This window comes from Serinus canaria, chromosome 1A (genome assembly GCF_022539315.1).
Source record: "Serinus canaria isolate serCan28SL12 chromosome 1A, serCan2020, whole genome shotgun sequence".
NCBI lineage: Eukaryota > Metazoa > Chordata > Aves > Passeriformes > Fringillidae > Serinus > Serinus canaria.
Window position 1 is genome coordinate 4,187,153 of NC_066314.1, and position 17,922 is coordinate 4,205,074.

General features: G+C 41.1%; 1 protein-coding gene across 1 annotated transcript in view; it reads left to right on the plus strand.

Annotated features, from left to right (window-relative positions):
- Nucleotides 1-16,635, plus strand: part of TAF3 (TATA-box binding protein associated factor 3) — a 113,480-nt gene extending 96,845 nt beyond the window's left edge. The window contains exons 5-7 of the mRNA XM_009086906.4: nucleotides 10,267-10,522; nucleotides 14,432-14,538; nucleotides 15,279-16,635. Coding sequence (XP_009085154.2) covers nucleotides 10,267-10,522; nucleotides 14,432-14,538; nucleotides 15,279-15,393 — 478 coding nt within the window. The 3' untranslated portion in view covers nucleotides 15,394-16,635. The remainder of the gene's footprint in view (nucleotides 1-10,266; nucleotides 10,523-14,431; nucleotides 14,539-15,278) is intronic.
- The last annotated feature ends 1,287 nt before the right edge of the window (nucleotides 16,636-17,922 follow it).

The window sequence follows — 17,922 nt, forward strand, 5'->3', positions numbered from 1 at the left end:
TTCAGACTTTTGCTCCAGACTCATATCATAACTCTGCCATCCGTAGGGAACCTGGAAAGCAGACAGGAAGAAGGGGAAAGACAGGCATTTTAACAATGTTTAACTGGTAAACCTGACCTGCTGCTTTAATGAAATTGCCCCCTGTCTTCTATATGTTTTAAGTGAGTAGATACGTGACTTTCTCCAAAAACAAATCACACACGTTCTCAGATACCTATGTGTGTGTGCCTATAGAAATGTATATAAAATAACCTGTGGATTGTAAGATAAAATCATAAAAGGATTAAGGGATGATAAAAGTTTTGTTACCAAGATACTTAATTGGCCCCACTAAAAATCTTTTTTACTTGATAGGATATTATCAGTCCAAGACCAACTAATTTTTGTGTGGAGGCTCATTGAGCTGCATGATACCCCCACGACAAAAGCCACGAGCAGAACCAGCTGACATCCTGTGTAGAGGATCTCAAAACCAAGGGTCAAGATAGAGAAATTATCCTGTGATCATAGATGTGACCTCTCTATGTAATATCAGTGACCCAGAAGAATATTTTTGGGACTAGAAGGACAGGAAAACCTAGTTTATTACACCAAGTTTCTTGATTAGATTATCCATCTAAGAACTTCTACAACCCCCACATGGAAGAATTTTTTCCCAATATCCAATCTAACCCTGTCCTCTTTCAGTTCTATTTGCTCAAGAATTTGTTATTTTAAATGCAACATGAAATTTTAGTAAATCAGTTCTTCACTCATACTTTTTGAAATCCCACAGAACTAGAGAATGTCACCTGTAGCATGCAGAGTGCCACCAAGTGTATCACCAAAACAGAGATGCCTTAATGAGGGATCTTCTATCTACAACAAGCTTAATTTACAAAAGAGTTGAGTTGCAAACTCTCCAGAGATTGAATTTTCTTGGGGAAACTGCACACACACATACACAGTCAGACTTTAAAAGGTCATAGCACCAAGAAAGGAAATAAGAAGATCCATATGCTTCTTATTGACCTGGCTGAACAAAGAAATTAGACAAGGACTGTGTCGGTGCTCCCCAGAGCTCACTGGGGATCTGAGTTGCTGCTGTATCATGAATATTTGTTCTTTTAAAACTGTTCAAGCTCTGTGTGAGTTTGTGGAAAAAAATCTGGGTATCCAAGATTTTGCTGCAAGTTTGAGTCAAACTAGAATCCTGCCCTATGCAGTTTCCAAGAATGCACCTGATTGTTGCAGAATCATCTTTGGTGTATATTCAGGAGCTTCAGTTTTTAATGGGGTTGTTCTCATACAGATAAATCAGCTAAGAAACTTTTGAACTTTGGGTGCTATTTAGTGGTGCACTAGTCAGACTTTGATAATTTACATTATTGTCTTCATAGTGTTTGCCCACAAAAGCTGAATAATGGGGTTCATTAAGCTCCCTGTACAGGCATATCCAAATTGTTTGCCTCCAGCCTTGGCTCCCTACGTGTGGCTGGGGAGGGAAGGATTGGCTTTTTATTGACTTGTCAAGCCTTAGGTTTGCATTACCAGCCAAGTAGCTCATGACCCATTCCATTTATTGCACTGTTGTGTGGTGGGGAAACAGGTAAATGAATCCTGCTGGAAGCCCCTCCCTGTGCACGTTTGGATGAATAAGGGCAGTGTTTGGAGCAGCTCAGGCACCGTGACCAAAGCCTTGGACAGACGGAGTGGCAGCAGCGTGGGGCCATTGTGGGCCACAGCTGTGGGTGGTGTTGGTTACCCTGTGAGACCTTGCTTATCCAAGAGAGAGCTCCAGAGGAGAATTCATTGAGGAATTAAAGGGGGGGGGGAAGAAGTGATACTTCAGGGAGTGTTGTATTTTCTGAGACCCCCCGTCGTTGGAAGGAATGATGAATCTGACTCCATGTTCTCAGAAGGCTGATTTATTACTTTATGATCTATATTATATTAAAGAATACTAAACTAACCTATACTAAAGAATACAGAAAGGATACAGACAGAAGGTTAAAAGGATAATAATGAATCTTGTGACTCTGTCTCCAGAGTCCAACACAGCTTGGCCCCCATTGGCCAATAAGTCAAAAACAATTCACATGAAACCAATGAAGCAATCACCTGTTGGATAAACAATCTCCAACCACATTCCAAAGCAGCAAAACACAGGAGAAGCAAATGAGATAATATTGTTTACCTTTTTCTCAGCTTCCCAGGAGAAGAATCCTGGGCAAGGAGATTTTTCCAGAAAATATGACAGTGACAAGGGAGAAAAATGGAGAAGGGCTAACCACAGTTTGGGAGAATTAAACAATAGAGCACAAGCAGTAAAAGTCTGTGTTTATTGCTGTGCTAATGGGCATCCCAATTATTTTAGCAGGAAAGGCCATGTTAACTGCATTGACAGAACTGCTGCTCTGGGTGTCAATCCAACTTGTGCTGTGAAAGAGCATGTAATGGTGAAATCATTTTTGATATGATCAATAGACCACCTAAGTGAGGAGGCAGAGTAATGAAAAATGATCTTGCTCCTCTCCAAGGTGTGCTGAAGGAATTCCAGTGATCTTTACAGCTTTCATCAATCTTTGTGAGTGTATTTACTGACATACCCACATTTCTCTCTTCTGTGGTCTTTTAAATTATAAGAGCTGGAGGACTGATTTTTGGTGCCTTTTGAAATGCTGAATGTATTTTAATAAAGATACTGTCTCAGCTATGATTCATAGCCCTTTCCCAATTGTTCTTTTTTAGTGTAACATATTGGCCCAAATCCTGCTGTAAAATCCCCATGTGTGGTCTTGCATCCATCCAAAAGGCTCTTTCACTTTGGTGGAGGTTCCCCAGCCTCTCCCTTGCTGCAGGATTGCAGCTTTTACCTGAAAAAAAAAAAAAAAAAAAAAAAAAAAAAAAAAAGTGAAGAATACCATATCCCTTTTATGAAACCAAGTAAATGATCATTTTTGTTTATATTTCTGAGGTGATTTAGCACAGCTTTTTCTTCCTTGAGCATGAATTAAATTTACAACTTCAGATGTAGTCTTTAGGTTTTTTCTTCCTTCTATTTTATTTAATTACTGAAGCCACCCCAACTAATTATTCATCCTGTTTATGGTAGGCAGTAGTCTGTGGCAAATTATTTTCATTTTGCTGCTGGCCACATTGAGTGATGACTCCAAAAGTGAATCCATAAAAAGGCTTGAGTCATTAGAAAACAAAACAACTTACTGTGAGATTCTTTGATTTTGCTGCTTATTGCTCAAGAGTAAAAAAAAATAAAACAACTTGTATACTGTATACCACAATTAAAAAAAAATACTTCAGGCAGGTTTAGACACATGAGGGAATTGCTTGTGTAAATGGTCATGAGCAGCTGCCCTTATGAAGCACAACAGAAACTGATCAAATATGTGTGAAAGATTAGAAAGGCAGATGGGTATTTGTTTCAAAAATAAACTTTCCATAGAGGATGTCTGCAAGAGAAAGGTACTGATTTGTTCTTGGCTTTGACAGAGTTGCTTTTATTCACTCTTTTGCTGAGGTTTTTAAACAAAAGTGAGGAAACCCCAGAGCCAAGGATTTGTGGGATGGTTCCTGGGAGCTGGATGAGGACAAGAAGACCATAAATAGCTCCAAAAGAACAGATGGTCCTACCTGAATTTAGTGCAGTTGTCCTGTTAGCAGTTGATCTTTAGCTGTGCAGAATCTCCAAGTCCAGGACCATCTGTCTTACTTGTTTCTTTCAAAAACAAGTTTGGTAACAAGCTGAAAATTACAGCTTTAAAGATTTTCTAAACCCATACGGGTACAACTTGCTGCTGGTTAATACAATTAGTGTTCTATACCAGTTCCCACCAAAAAGGGTGGATATAGGACTGGTTTATGGGCAAATTCCTAGATCCTGCATCCCATAACATTTCCCAAAACAAATGACAATAAAAGGCAGTTTGCTGGGAACACAGAAGAGAAAGTTTGCAAAGAGCTCATTGACATAAACATGTTTTACCAGGTTCTGGTTTTGCTCTTGAGAACTCAGCAGAAGGGGTTGGTGCCAGGTGGTTTTAACATTGAAGATGTTTGTTATTGATGATAAGGGAAAAAAGAAGATGAAAGATACCAAGACGCCACGCTACCAGCTCAGTTTTGTTTTGTCAGACTGGCAGTGAACCATCCAGAGGTGTAAGTCAGAATGGTGAGAAAATGGGAGGGAGATTTAGGAGTCATCAACTGAAAGGTGCTTGTGGTTGTTGGGAGAAATACTCTGGGTGTAACAGATACAGAGGCTGAAGGCCAAGGGCAGAAATCTGTTTCACTTAAAGTAATGGGAAAAGAAACAGTAGAAAACTTGTAATTCAATTTCAACAGTGTCTGTGTCCATGAAGGAAAGGAGTTAGCTGGAAATGTCAGCAGGGCTGAATGTCCAGATGTTTGTGGGGCTTTGCCATACTGTTAGAATAGTAGAATCATAGAATAATTTAGGTTGTAAAAGACATCTTAGATCATCAAGTCCAACCATTTACCCAGCCCTGCAAAATCCGTCACTGAACTGTGTGCAAAGTGTCACATCTATAAGTCTTTTAAATCCCTCCAGGGTTGGATGATTCCACCATTGCCATGGGCAGCCTGTTCCAGTGCTTCACAACCCTTTTCATGAAATCATTTTCCCTAATATCCAATCTGGACCTCCTCTGGCTTAACTGGAGGCCATTTCCTCTTGTCCTTTCACTTGTTACTTGGCAGAAAAGACCAACCTCCACATGGCTGTACCTCCTGTCAGGGAGTTCTAGAAAGTAATAAAGTCCCCTCTGAGCCTCCTTTTCTCCAGGCTGAGCCCCCCAGCTCCCTCAGCTGCTCCTGGTGCTCCAGACCCTTCCCTAGCTCAGCTGAAATGGAGAATGAGCTGTTGATCTCCATGTGCACCACTGAAGGTCAACACGCTTTACCTGGGAGAGGCAGGCACCCAAAAAGCACTTGGAATAAGTGCTCAAAGTTCATTTTCCTTGAAAGAGAAGAATACCACATGGCAGGTGATGTTAAAGTCCTGAGGTCTTTTCACTTGCAAAATTGCTTGGGGCTTTGTTGGAGGTTTGGTGCATTCTGGCACTCCACAAACTCACAGGTTGGTCACAGCGTGTGCTTGTGGAGCTTCTGTTTGCCAATATGACTTCTTTGCACAAAATCAAATATTCAGTAGGGCATGAAACAGCAAATAAATTTCCCCTTGTAAAAGTAATATGGGAATTAGCCTACATTACAGAGCTTAAATCACACTGATTCTCCTCCAGGGCTGGAATAAAATTTTCAGAATCACCTCTTATCTCTGAAGAATCTAAACCATATGGAAATTTCCTGATTTCCTTAGGTGTTTTTGACACTCTTACCCATAGGTCTTAGAGTGTTTAGGTTTTTTCTGGTGCAACAATCTCAGTTCCAGGTGTGAGATTTTTCAGAAACAAAATAGTTACATCACTTTCTAGCATCAAGGAATTTGTATCAATTAGGGAATATCAAAGCTAATAGATTATGTGATGATTGATAATCCAAGTGAATTGCACCAGTTTCAGTTATGTCAGTGCAGTTGATTGTGTCATTTTCCTAGACACAGAGACCCATTTAACTCCTTCTCCTTGCTTGAAAATGGCTCATGGGTTTGGAAAAGAATTAGGGCTTTTCAAATGTTACTTTTTTCCTCTGGCCAGAGAAACAGCTTCTTGGGAGTTCTGCCTCAGAGAAACAAAGATTACTGTGATTTTTTTACTAGACCTTTGGAAGTTCTGATGCAGCATTTTTTTGGAGCTCATTGCCCATAGCAATCATTCTGCCCTGTGGCCCATGCCCTGTTTTTGAAAAGCCATTTCCTTTTGGTGCACGTCTTTCCCCTGTGTTTAGGTGAAGCAGTCAATGGGGCTTTCAGCCATAAGGATCAGAATTAAATCAAATAAATTACTTCCAAAGATAGGAAACCATTTCACACCTTGGAGCTTCATTTTGCTCCAGATGTAGCATGTTACAGCTCCTGCCACCTAGAGCTGATTAGAAACCAACTGACCTGTTGCAACACTTCAAATCTCGGTAGAATTTGCCCTTTGCCTGCCAGCTGACACTTGGTGTTCAACCTCTTTGAGTTTGGAACTATAACTGTGAACAGGGTGATTGCCCTGGAATGATGATTAAAAAGGGTTTTTATTCCCTCTACCCTCCTGAGAAACAGAAAAACTTCACTGAAGTTTTCTTTTCTTCCTTCCCCTTGGAGCAGTGCTGGACACAGTTTTAAACCAGTTGAGAAACATTGAATCTTTACAGTAAGGGTGGTGAGACACTGGCACAGGGTGCCCAGGGAGGTGGTGGAATCCCTATCCCTGGAAGTGTTCAAGATCAGGTTGGATGGGGCTCTGAAAAACCTGGTCTAGAGGAAGATATCCCTGCCCATGGCAGAGAGGTTGGGGCTGGAAGATCTTTAAGGTCCCTTCCAAGCCAATCCATCCTTTGATTCCATGAGATCTGGCTCCTCAGCTGAGATTCAGATATTACACGCGGTTGTCTTGGCCCCAACACAGCCTTGGTGGAGATGAGCAGAAATGGCAATGGAAGATCTCATTAAGTTCTGATATTGAAATGCTCTTTGCACTGGTACAGATTGTGAGAAGGAAAAATAACTTTAAAATGCCTTTGTCAGGAAGCTTTAGGCTCTGCTCTTTCAGCAAAGGGGTTATAAAAAAACAGCATGGAAAAATAATTTGTAATTGTGGTATTTGAGGATTTCTCTGTCCTTCTGTCCTTCCACTTTAAATTTCACATGCCTTAGGTATTTCCCCTTTTTATTACCTTTTGATATTTTTTCTCAGTTACTATCAGGCACTCTATGACAAATGAGTGCATGTGTTCAATGATAAATACACTGAGGTGTTGTGAACAGGACAGCTCCTGCTGGCATTTTATAAGAAATCCTAAGTGAATTTAGGTTGGACACAACCAAATACAGAGTGTTTACATTAATTCTGGGGCTTTTTTCAAAGGAAGTGGTAACTTGTAGTCACGATTTATGGAGGCTCTTATTACCACATCTATTCCAAAGGTTTTCTCACACTTCCTTTATTCTGGAGGAACTGTTTGGATTCAAAAACAACTTTTAATTGACCTTTTATCTTTCAGTGTAGAATCTGTTTGTGGTGCATTGCCAGGCAAGCAGCCTGCTGAGAAATTCAATTCTTGTCTCATGACTCTGATTGTGGTGGTTGATGTTCATTTGTGTTTGATATCTGCTAAAAGTGCTCATTTAGCCTCAGTTTTAGAGTTTTTGGATTGCTGTGGAGGAGGAGATGAAAGTTTGTTTTATGTAGTATTGTACTTGCACTAAGTGATGATTTTGGACACTGAAAACCCATTTGGGAAAGAAGGTAACAAAATGTGTATGGTGATGTCCCAAGGAAGAGTTTAAATCCCAGCAGGACCCAGGTACCAGGAGGATCAAGGCTCTGCTGCAGTGAGAGCCGCCTACTTGCAGTGAGCTCTGTGCCTCAATTTTCCTGTCTATAAAACAGAGCTCATAAATCTTGCCATCATTTACATAGTGTTTTGATATCAGGTTTCTCTCCAAGTCTGAAATAACAGTAATTATTAGTCGTGGGACTGCTATTTCCCTTTGATTTCTCCCCACCTCCATATTCCGTGTGTGCAGCCCCTTCTTCAGGACAGGCTAAACCACCCTCGCTGAGATTACTCCATCACCTCTGATGGTGCAGCACAAAACCATTCATTTCTCCACTCTGGAGTCTAAAGTCTCTGAACTCCATTAGCCCAAGGGAGTGGTAGGCCCAAGCGTGCTCCGAAATGCCGATCTCCTGTTTTGATAAGTGAACTCTAAAATCAAGATAAACAAGCTGCCCTATATACTGAACATGTCCTAATTGCACACTCGAGGCACGCCAGCCAATCCGTGAGCGCGTGTCGCTCGCTAATGAATATTTGTGCTTTTGAAAGATTTCACATGTGGTGTTCCTTACTGCTTCTGCAGTTATGAACAGAGTGGCTTCGAAGACCCTGTGCAGGAGGAGAACCTGGCTTTAGACCAAGAAACTCTGTAATTTAATTTCGTGTGTTAGCTGGGCATGGTCACTCTTATTCAAATTGTATTAGCTAATACTTCTTTCAAACTGTTTACACTGTGTGCAAAGTTGTGTTTAAAGCCCTGTTAGCTAATACATCTCCTAGTCTAGACTTGAGGAGGGTTGACTCCCTGAAGAACTCCTAGCAGGACTTTGTTTACTTGTAGGAGGTAAGAGAGGGTGGCATGGAAAGAAGGGGCAATGATATTTGAAACTATCCAAATGACTTCTGCTGTGCCAATATTTTGCTGTCAGTCCCTATCCTCAGTTTTATTATAGCTAAGAGTTTGTTTATTGAGAGATGGCTCTCCAGTCATGAGGATAACTTTGCAAACCAGGGGAGCATTGGCACCAACTGAGGTATTAGGCATTCAGCACTGGGAGCCAGGGCTGTCTGTGGAATGGGGAAGACACAGAAGAAGCACCTGAGTTGGGTATGGCAAGTCTGGCAGGAGCCACACACTGAGACTTTCACTGAACCAGAAACACATCGTGAGCCAAAGAGAAAACTTCCTTGGTGAGAGATAACAGTGGGGTTTTGGATGTTCCCCACTAACAGGAGAAGGAGGCTGGTTTTGATGCGTAGGTTGCTCCCAGGATGGCCTGATAGTAGAACTTCCTTCCTTCTCCAAGTCACAGACAACATAAATTAAGACTCCTGTACTTTGACTCACAGTCTAGCACCTTACTGACACATATACAGAGCCTGAGCCCCACATTAGGTACCTGAAGCAATCACTGGAACATTGTAGTGTGAATGTGTTAAGATGGAAGAATCATCTACCACCCTTTAGATTTCATTCTTTGATTTTCTTCTCCTGTTCACTCATAGAAGGTGTGGTGCTGCAGCTGGGGGTTAAGCAGGACTACCAAGCTCATTGCTCTTGTTTCCTTTTACCAAGTATGTTTTTACTACAACTCGACATAGTTCTGATTTTGTAGTGCAAGTGGCATACCTTGTGAGGAAAAACACCATTATCTCAGCCAGGCATTACATTCTGAATTATTCCAAGCCTTTCTCAAATGATAGCTTGGAATTTTATTGACTTGATTTCAGACATTGTCTCCAATCATAGTGATGCTGCCTTTGGAGTTGTAATAACCTCTAAAGTTGAACTTAGAATTCACATTGACAGTGGAGCCAGACATTCCTGGTTCTCAGGAGTCATTGCAATTTGATTTTTGTCATGGTTTCTCTACTGATGTCTCAATTTTTTACTTTCTTAAATGATTCTTGTCCCTGGAATGTCTAACCTTTCTTTAAATCACCCTCTTCTTACAGTCCTGTGACAAATCAATCACACTCCCACAGTTATCATTCAAATATAAATAAATTAGTTAAATGATTTACCAAAATGTGGTAAAACAAATCAACCTATCTTGTGTTTTGTTTGAGGTTTTGGTTGTTTTTTGGGTTGTTTCTGTTCTGTTTTTTTAAAACATCTTTTTCCTTCTCTTTATGTTTCTAACCTAGAACCTTGTAGTAAGGGCTTTTTCTGGCTTGTCTGTGAAATTGCATGCACATCAATAACACTGTGTATCAACAGTCATTAATAAAGGCTGGGTCCTCTATGTATCCCCCTTCCTGAGCAAGATTGTTCTATACACTGTATTTACTAGAGCTACATCCTGTCTACTTCAGCTACTCGAGTAAGTAGCAATATTTTAACTGCTGAGGGTATAGTGTGCGTCATTTATTTGTCCTGACTAGATCCACTGCTGATTTCATAAACATTTGGGCAAAGACATACCAAACCAGCAAATATTTGCAGAACCCCCTAATGTAGGATCTTAACAGGATGATATGGTCTCTCAGTTTGAAGATTAAAATCAGTGCTGTTCACAGCTGATTAACTTTCCTTTCTTATATTTCCCACAAATTGAGCTAATGCAATAAAACTTAACGAAACAAGGTTTAGTAAAGCCACAGAGAATATTTATAAGGCAGTGAGGTACAGACTGGCTCAGGGTGTCCTGGCATTCACTTTGTAATGGCTCTGTGCTTTATCCTGTAAATGGATGGGTGCAGCAGTGACAGCAGTACTTGTGTGGGGTTGAAACAGCCTCTTCGGTGGCTCCAGGGTGACATGAATTAGCTGCTCTATATTTTCTTTCTCTCTAAAGGGTGATTGATCATTGCTTTCTCTCCCATCAGCTCTAACAATTCTCAATGTTGCTCCTGCAGAGTCATCAGCAAAGTAGTGTCAGCTCCAGAGGCCAAACCTTCCACTCCGGCGGCGCGGCCCAAAACACCTCCGCCTGTGCCATCACCGGTGCCAGCTCCTGTTCATGTCACCCCTCCTCCAGCTCCAGCTCCTCCTCCTCCACAGGCCACCATCTCACCTGTCCTCATCCCACCACCCTCCCCAGCCGTGTCAGCAGCTGGAGGCTCCAAAGCTCCCGTTCGGAGCGTGGTGACCGAGACCGTCAGTACTTACGTGGTAGGTGACACGTGCCATGCTCTGTCCCAGTGCCAGGGGCATTCCTCCCTGGAATTGGTGAGCTCCTGGGTGGCTCATCGTCTCAAACTGATGGTTCCTGGATTCCTGATGTTGCTCTCTGTTAAATTGCTGTTTATCCTGCCCTTGTTTCCTCACATATGTTTTGAGGGGTTAATAACTTAATTGAAACGCTACAACTTGGACTGAATTTTTCATTGGTTCCCAGTTCTAAATTTAAGTTCCTTCTAACAAGTCTAACCATGTCCCATATGATATTTTCTGCTAACTGAGCTAGAGCACTTTTTTTTGGAGTTGGAGGTTTTTTATAGTTGCTTTCAAAAGTGCTGAATTGAAACTTCAAATGTCAGACTCACCATAGATTTTGCTGTCAGTCAGGTGGAGTACAAAACCCTCATACAACATCAAGAACTTGACTTAGCCCTCATTTGAAATGTGTAGAGTCCACTAATCTCTTTCCTGGTTTCCTGGACATACAGAAATTGCAGATGTTTGTGCATCTCAGAAGTCTGTAGATTGTTCATTAGTCTGCACTTCATTTGTGTGTTTGACACGTGCTCTGAGCTTGGCCTGTGTCTGGCAGCATTCTTCATTCTTTTAGAAAAGTCTCTTAAGTAACATGGTGTAGGAACTGCATTCCCTAAAAGAATGTGGATATATGTCTGGATAGGACAAGGCTTGCTGTGCTGCTGAGAATTTCTGCTTTAAATGCTGTGTGAAATTAAGTCCTGAACATTCCTGATGCTTGAACAGCAGCACAAGGGTAGCAGTGTTGTTATCCTCCCTGTCCTGGCTGAATTCCAGCTTGATTGGTGACACCTTGCTTAGCTGCAGTTTAAAAATCTCACCATTTGAAACACTTAAAGCTTACTTTAATTACAGAGTTTGACGTGCTTGAATTGCAACATTTTTTTTTTTTTAATTTTTATGAATCTTGATTCAGTATTGATTTCTAATATAAATCCACCCTGCATTTCTAATGGAAAGGTGCTTCCCTGCTGGACTTAACCTGCTGTATCATGTTTCTGGTCTCTATTTAAACAGCTGCTACATTTCACTCCTGAGTTAGTTACAGCACTGGACAACGTCACACAGGTTCTGCATATCCTTAGGGTGCAGGACACAGCCTCACCTCTGGTATCACAGTGTAAACCCACAGTCACTCTTATTATTACAGTCACTACTACTGTTGTCATTGTTCTTATTACAGTAGTGCCCACAGGTTTCAAAATTTACTTTAAGAGAAAAACATTTCCTAAATGCTCTACTACATCCCATATAGTAATTTTCTTCTGTAATTGTGAAAAGAAATAATTGAGAGATTATGTTAGTTTTGAAAAGAAAAACCTAGCACTTAGCACCTTTATGGAGAATTCAGAGGATGTGGAGGCTCCAGGTCATTTTTGCCTTTCACAGAACCATAGATTATCACAGAATAGTTTGGGTTGGAAGGAACCTTAAAGACCATCTTGATCCAATCCCTCTGCCACAGGCAGGGACACCTTCCATTCAACCACGTTATCCAGAGCCCCATCCAACCTGGCCTTGAACAATTCCAGGGGTAGGAAGTCCACCACCTCCCTGGACAACCTGTACAGTGCCTCACCACCCTTATTGTAAATATTTTTTCCCTAATATGCAATCTAAACTTATCTCCCTTCAACTTAAGACCATTCCCTCTTTTCCTATCACTCCAGGCCCTTGTGAAAAGTGATGTTTTACAACATTATAGGTGAAACCTATGCTTTACTGCATTGGGACCCAACTATGTGCACCTGCAGGGAGACACCTGATGTGACAGATTTATAATTCAAAATGCTCAGAGAGAGGTTGGGGAAGAAGAAAATGAGTAATAATTATTAGCCTCTTGTATGAAGGAAATCCAGGAGACAAAATCATTTTCCTTAGATCACATGGGAAAGCTGTTCTAGAGATAAGAGTGGAGCCAGTGTGACAGAGGTGCCCAACTCCCTTGTGCAGGGGAGGAGAGGAGAGTGTTTTTATAGTTCAAAACAGAAAGGATACACATCTCCCTGATGGATAGCATCTCAGTGCATGTGCTCTGCTCATTAACTCTCAGTGGTTTGTACTAACACAGCAATCAGCAATCCCACTCTGTGCCTCCTTGCATGACCCTTGGCTCATTAAGGAATGAGAAGTTATGCAATATTTTTAATATCCTTATTCAGCAGCCCAAGTTCTTGTTTAACAAACAGGCAGAGGTGATTACAGACCACCCTGCCCCTCTCCAGCCCCTGAGAGCCTGAGGCAGGCATTCTGCAGGGGAAGAAAACCCCTGAAAAATTAAGTTTGGAAAAGTTGGGGTCTATTTTCTGATGGGGCAACATCTGGCAGTGCTGCCTACACCCAAAACAGGCAGCACCAGAAATGAGGTGCCTGTGCTTGGTGATGGTGGGGGTGCAACCAGGTGTTCAGGCAGGTTTTTTAGCCCTCAGCCCAACATCCCACAGCATCCCTTCTCTGCAGCCCTGTGGCACAGCATCCCCTCTCTTCCCATCAGGGTTATCCCACCAAAATACCTCTGCACCTCTTCACTCTGAGCCCAGACACTTCACGTGGGGAGCAGATGCTTCTCCAGTAACTTAAAATGACTCTGCAGATGTGAGATTAGATGGTAGATATAGGAATGATTATTGCAATCAATCAGCTTGGAAATTGAGTTAATTTTATGATGGTGCCTATTCCGTATCTCTGTTGGGAAGGGATTGTTCCCTGGTTAGTATTCCTGAGACTTGTATTTTTGAGTTTTAAACCACAAAAACATTCAAGGCTTTAGGAAGAATCAGGGAAGAGTGATGTGTTGGTTGCAGCTCTGGTACATTCCTATTGATTTTTCAGGAAGTGGTGTAAGATGTACAGACCACCGTGTAGTGGCTTTTTTTTTTTTTTGCTCAGAACATTTGGGGCTTTTCATCTGCTACTTTTTAATATTGTGTTTGTAAACTGTACAGATAGCAAAAAGTTATTGCCTGAGATATGTGTAAATGCACAAAAGCTGAGAACAAAACAGTTTCTGCTTTTGAGATTCAGCGATAATGTGCAAATCTTCATAAAGGAGTGATGGAGTCAGGGTAATGCCCCAGACATTTTGTACTTTGTGTTGTTAATTGCACTCCTTTAGGTGGATTCTGTGACATTTTGCATGTATGTTTTTAGCAAAGAGCTGTTCAAGAACCACTGGAAATGTAAAAATACAAACAATGGGTCGAGCAGGATATAAACATTAAAAAAATGCATATGATGAACCCGGTGAGCAGCTGCCCACTACTGTAAATGATCTGCCTTTCTTGTTTCATTTACCCTTTAGTAAATTGTACTGCGACATAAATGTCATAAGGGGAATGGAAAGTTACTCAGTAACAACTTTTTTTATATCCTGATCTTATCAGCTCGTTGGAGTTGAAGACTTTGGCTAATAAGTAATGCAGCAATATATACACACGGCGCTGTATATTTTACATGCACATAAGAACTGTTATCTTACACAGGAGGCTGCCGTGGCTCCTGCTTGCCATTAACAGGGTCGAATTTTAAAAGTATAGACAGAGAGGGAATTGTGTCCTTAAGCCCTGGCTCTGTGTGTGAATGCCTGTGCTTAGGTTGGGTGGTGTAACTGGCTTTACTGGTTTACAGGACAATGCAGGAAAATACATGATTTTGTCGTCATGAGAAGTGTAGGAAAATCAATTAAGACGTAACACTGAGCTCTTATGATCAGAGAATTCACACATAACAACAGGGGCTGCTGAATGGCTTAGCCAGATAAGCAAGAAACCTTTTTTTTTGTTGGTTGTTTTTTTTTTTTCAAATGTCAGTTTTCCTGCCTGCTTAGCCCTGAAAACCAGCTAACTTTGCTTTTCTTTGCACCAGATCCGAGACGAGTGGGGTAACCAGATCTGGATCTGTCCTGGCTGTAACAAGCCAGATGATGGCAGTCCAATGATAGGTTGTGATGACTGCGATGATTGGTATCACTGGTAAGTTCCTCTCATCCATCCTGCTCTGCCAGTGCCTGGCAGATTGGGGCTATATTATTAAAAAACCTTTTTTTTCTAATAGTTCATGACGTTGGGAATATTTAAATAGCTTTACTGTGTCCAATTTAATAATCTGGAAGATATTTTTATCTCTGTTGCTCTGAAATTTGAAAAGGCAGATTTTAAGCTGTGAAGGAGAGTTACTTTTTAATTAATGGGCATTGGTGATAACGGTTGTTTTTGAAACTGCTGGGAAATATTGCTGATTCCGGTAATTTTGTGAGAACTACAGGATTATGAGCACAGTATATACAGATAGACAGTTCAAATTATGAAGCATTGTGTGACCAGTAATATAAATGTCAGCTCTTATAAAAAGGTTAGGGGAAATTAATCACTTTTTGGGCTTTTTTTTTAAAAGCTACATAAAATCATAAGGGTTTTTTGCAGATGCGTTAAAGAAGCATTTGAAATTATTTTAAATCTAGTCTATTACACCTGAAAATGCACTCATATTTTCTACTAAAACAACACTTTTTATCTGAGTATCCTTTTGATACTTCTCTTTTGTTTCAAAGCAAGAGTTCTAAGGGTTTTGATCATTATATTTGTTAAGATAATTGCTGTATTAATTCGAAGGTCAGATCCAGTCTCCCACTGGCAAGTTGCAATTTTTGGAGTAAGGCACGAAAGCAACGTTACTCCACTGAGATGATGTGATATTTTCCTGTCCTTCACAGGCCTTGCGTTGGGCTTACAGCTGCACCCCCAGAAGAGATGCAGTGGTTCTGCTCCAAGTGTGCCAACAAAAGGAAGGATAAAAAACACAAGAAGAGGAAGCACAGGGCACACTGAAGGCTTGGCAGGGACTGAAATCGTGCGGTCACCGTGGCACCTCCCGCCCCAACTTGGCTGCAGGAGGGATCCACCCTGCCAGGGTCGTTTGTGTCCCTGCAGTGAATCAGGGGCGAGGAGATGCCCTTGCTCAGGGGCTCTTGGGTCTCACAGACCATCCGAGCCCAGGGCATTGGATTTTGGTACATTCTGATGCTGTTTCTTCCCCCTGGCAAGGGGAGTTTGCACAGAGCACCGCGAAGGCTTCGGTGGTTCCCGGGACCGCTCCCGCTCCTGTGGCTCGGCAGCAGCACGGATGAATGTTGTAAATACAGATATCTGTCCTATTCTTTCTCGATTTGTTATTAATCCCTCTTGAACCTTTGCAGTAAGGTGCTGAGAGGAGGAGAAAATGTAAATTGCAGTAAGTTGTAAACTGAGACAACCTTCTGGAATGATTTCTGTAGTCTGGATACACTTCAGCCTCGACTCTTGCTGAGCCAGATAATCATAATGTGGAAATAAAAAGTGGCTGGTAAATATTTTTGTGATGAGAATATATGAAGCTTTTTTCCTTGATTTTTAGTACTAACATAAAATAAACATGTTCAAGCTTTTGTGATATATCTTCTATTTTTTAAAAAAAAACTTTCTATTGTGTCAGTTTTTTTCTTCCGTGTGAATTTCTTTCGGTGGACCTGTAATATATTTTATACTTTGATTTTTAGTTTGTTGTTTTGGTTTTTTTTAAAGTCTTTGTCAACATAACTTTTCATTGCTTGTACATTTCATCAACGTGTAAAAACACTTCCCATTAAAAGATTTTCACACGTGTAAATAGCTGATATTTATAAAGTAATTTTTTTTTAATTATTTTTTAGGGCTTGAGGATTTTTGTTGTCATTTGCCCGAGAATACAAACCTAGCAGCTACTAAAAGCCCGTGTGACAAACGCCTGTCCTCATGGCTGTGAGGGATTGGTGAGCTCTGCCCCAGCTGTGCGTGCACGAGGAGGTGGCCAGCACCATAATTAGGCCTTGATTCAGATACTTAAACATGTGGTAACTTCTTAAGAAGTGAGTAATCCTATTGCCTTCAAGGAGCCTGTTCCCACACTTGGTTATACATGTGCTTAAATGCCTTCTGAACTGGGAGCTTAGGCCAGGGGGGCTCTGCACTTCTGGTGGCAGCTACAGCATATTAATCTGTAGCTGGAATAGACTTTTTTTTTTTCCCTTTTTCTCCTTTTTTTTTTTTTTTTTTTTTAAGCAAGTAGTTTATGAGTTTGCCAAAAGCATCATATTTAGGTAGAGGAGATGCAGGTGTGTTCCTCTGCTTTGTGTATCCCCTTGGAAAGACCAGTAAACTGGATCCCAGACACATTCCCCCTTGAAAATGTGAGGGAAAGGTGCAGAGAAACTGAAATAAAAGTCAGTGTTAGATATTGTAGTGCAATGGGTCTCAGAGTTAAATAAGAATAAATCTTGAAAACAATTTATGCCTTTTGTTTTCTAATCAATTTTAGATTGCATTGGTTAATTTGGGGATATTTGTATTTTAAACCAATGCAGTGAGAACGTCTGATGTTGGAGAAACATGACCCTTCAGCCGTTGTGCAGATATTAAGAGTTATTTTTTAAATGCATCCAAATTGATATTAATGAGAGTGAATTAGTCATGTTTTTAAAAGTACCAGTCTAGTTAGGGAAATGAGGCTTTGCTGATAGAACTGTTAAATTGCAAATCAGTGGTGATATGGATGAAATTGGTTTATTAAAAGTGCACTGTTACCTGCTTTGTTCAATGCCATCTCGTTTATATTCCGTCCCTGTTAATTACCAGTCAAGAAAGTTCTTGGATTTGATTTTTTTATTCTATTTTATTTTGAATTGTTGGATGTTGCAATGCTGATTTTTGGTTTTTTCCACATGTAATGTGCAGACATACGAAATACAGCGTCTTTGGTCATTTCTGGTTGCAATAATAAAGAAATTAGCTTTTGGTAAGTTGTTTATGCATTTTCTCCTCCTCTCCATGAATCAGAACTTCTCACATTTAATCAGCTGAATTACTCAGGATGCCATGGGAGGGCTGAACTTGCCCCGTTGGATGGCTGTTCAGCTCTTTCTCTGCATGCTTGGCCTTGCTGCTGCTGGGTTGGTTTCTTAACCAGGCTTTTATGATTTTATAAATGACCCCTGTGGCAATAAAACCAAAGCATCATTTTCAGGAGGCTTGTGTGGCTGAGGGGATTAGTAACAGGAGAAGGGGCCCTTCACCTCCGGGTCATCAGTTTGAAGCCATGCTTGGTGCTGAGCCTGCCTCCCTTTCACTTATGCTGCTGTGGATCAGGAATCAGTGGCATTAATGAATAATCATTCCAGAAATGGTTATCTCTGAGCAATGTGTGGATTGGACCTTCTTTACAGCCCCTGGCCCCACCCAGCCCTGAGCAAGCCCTGCTCCTCCCCAGACCTTTGTATTTGCTGCTGGTAACTTCATAGGTTGGATGTCTTCTCCTTAAACTTTGTGTAATGGAAAATGAGGGAG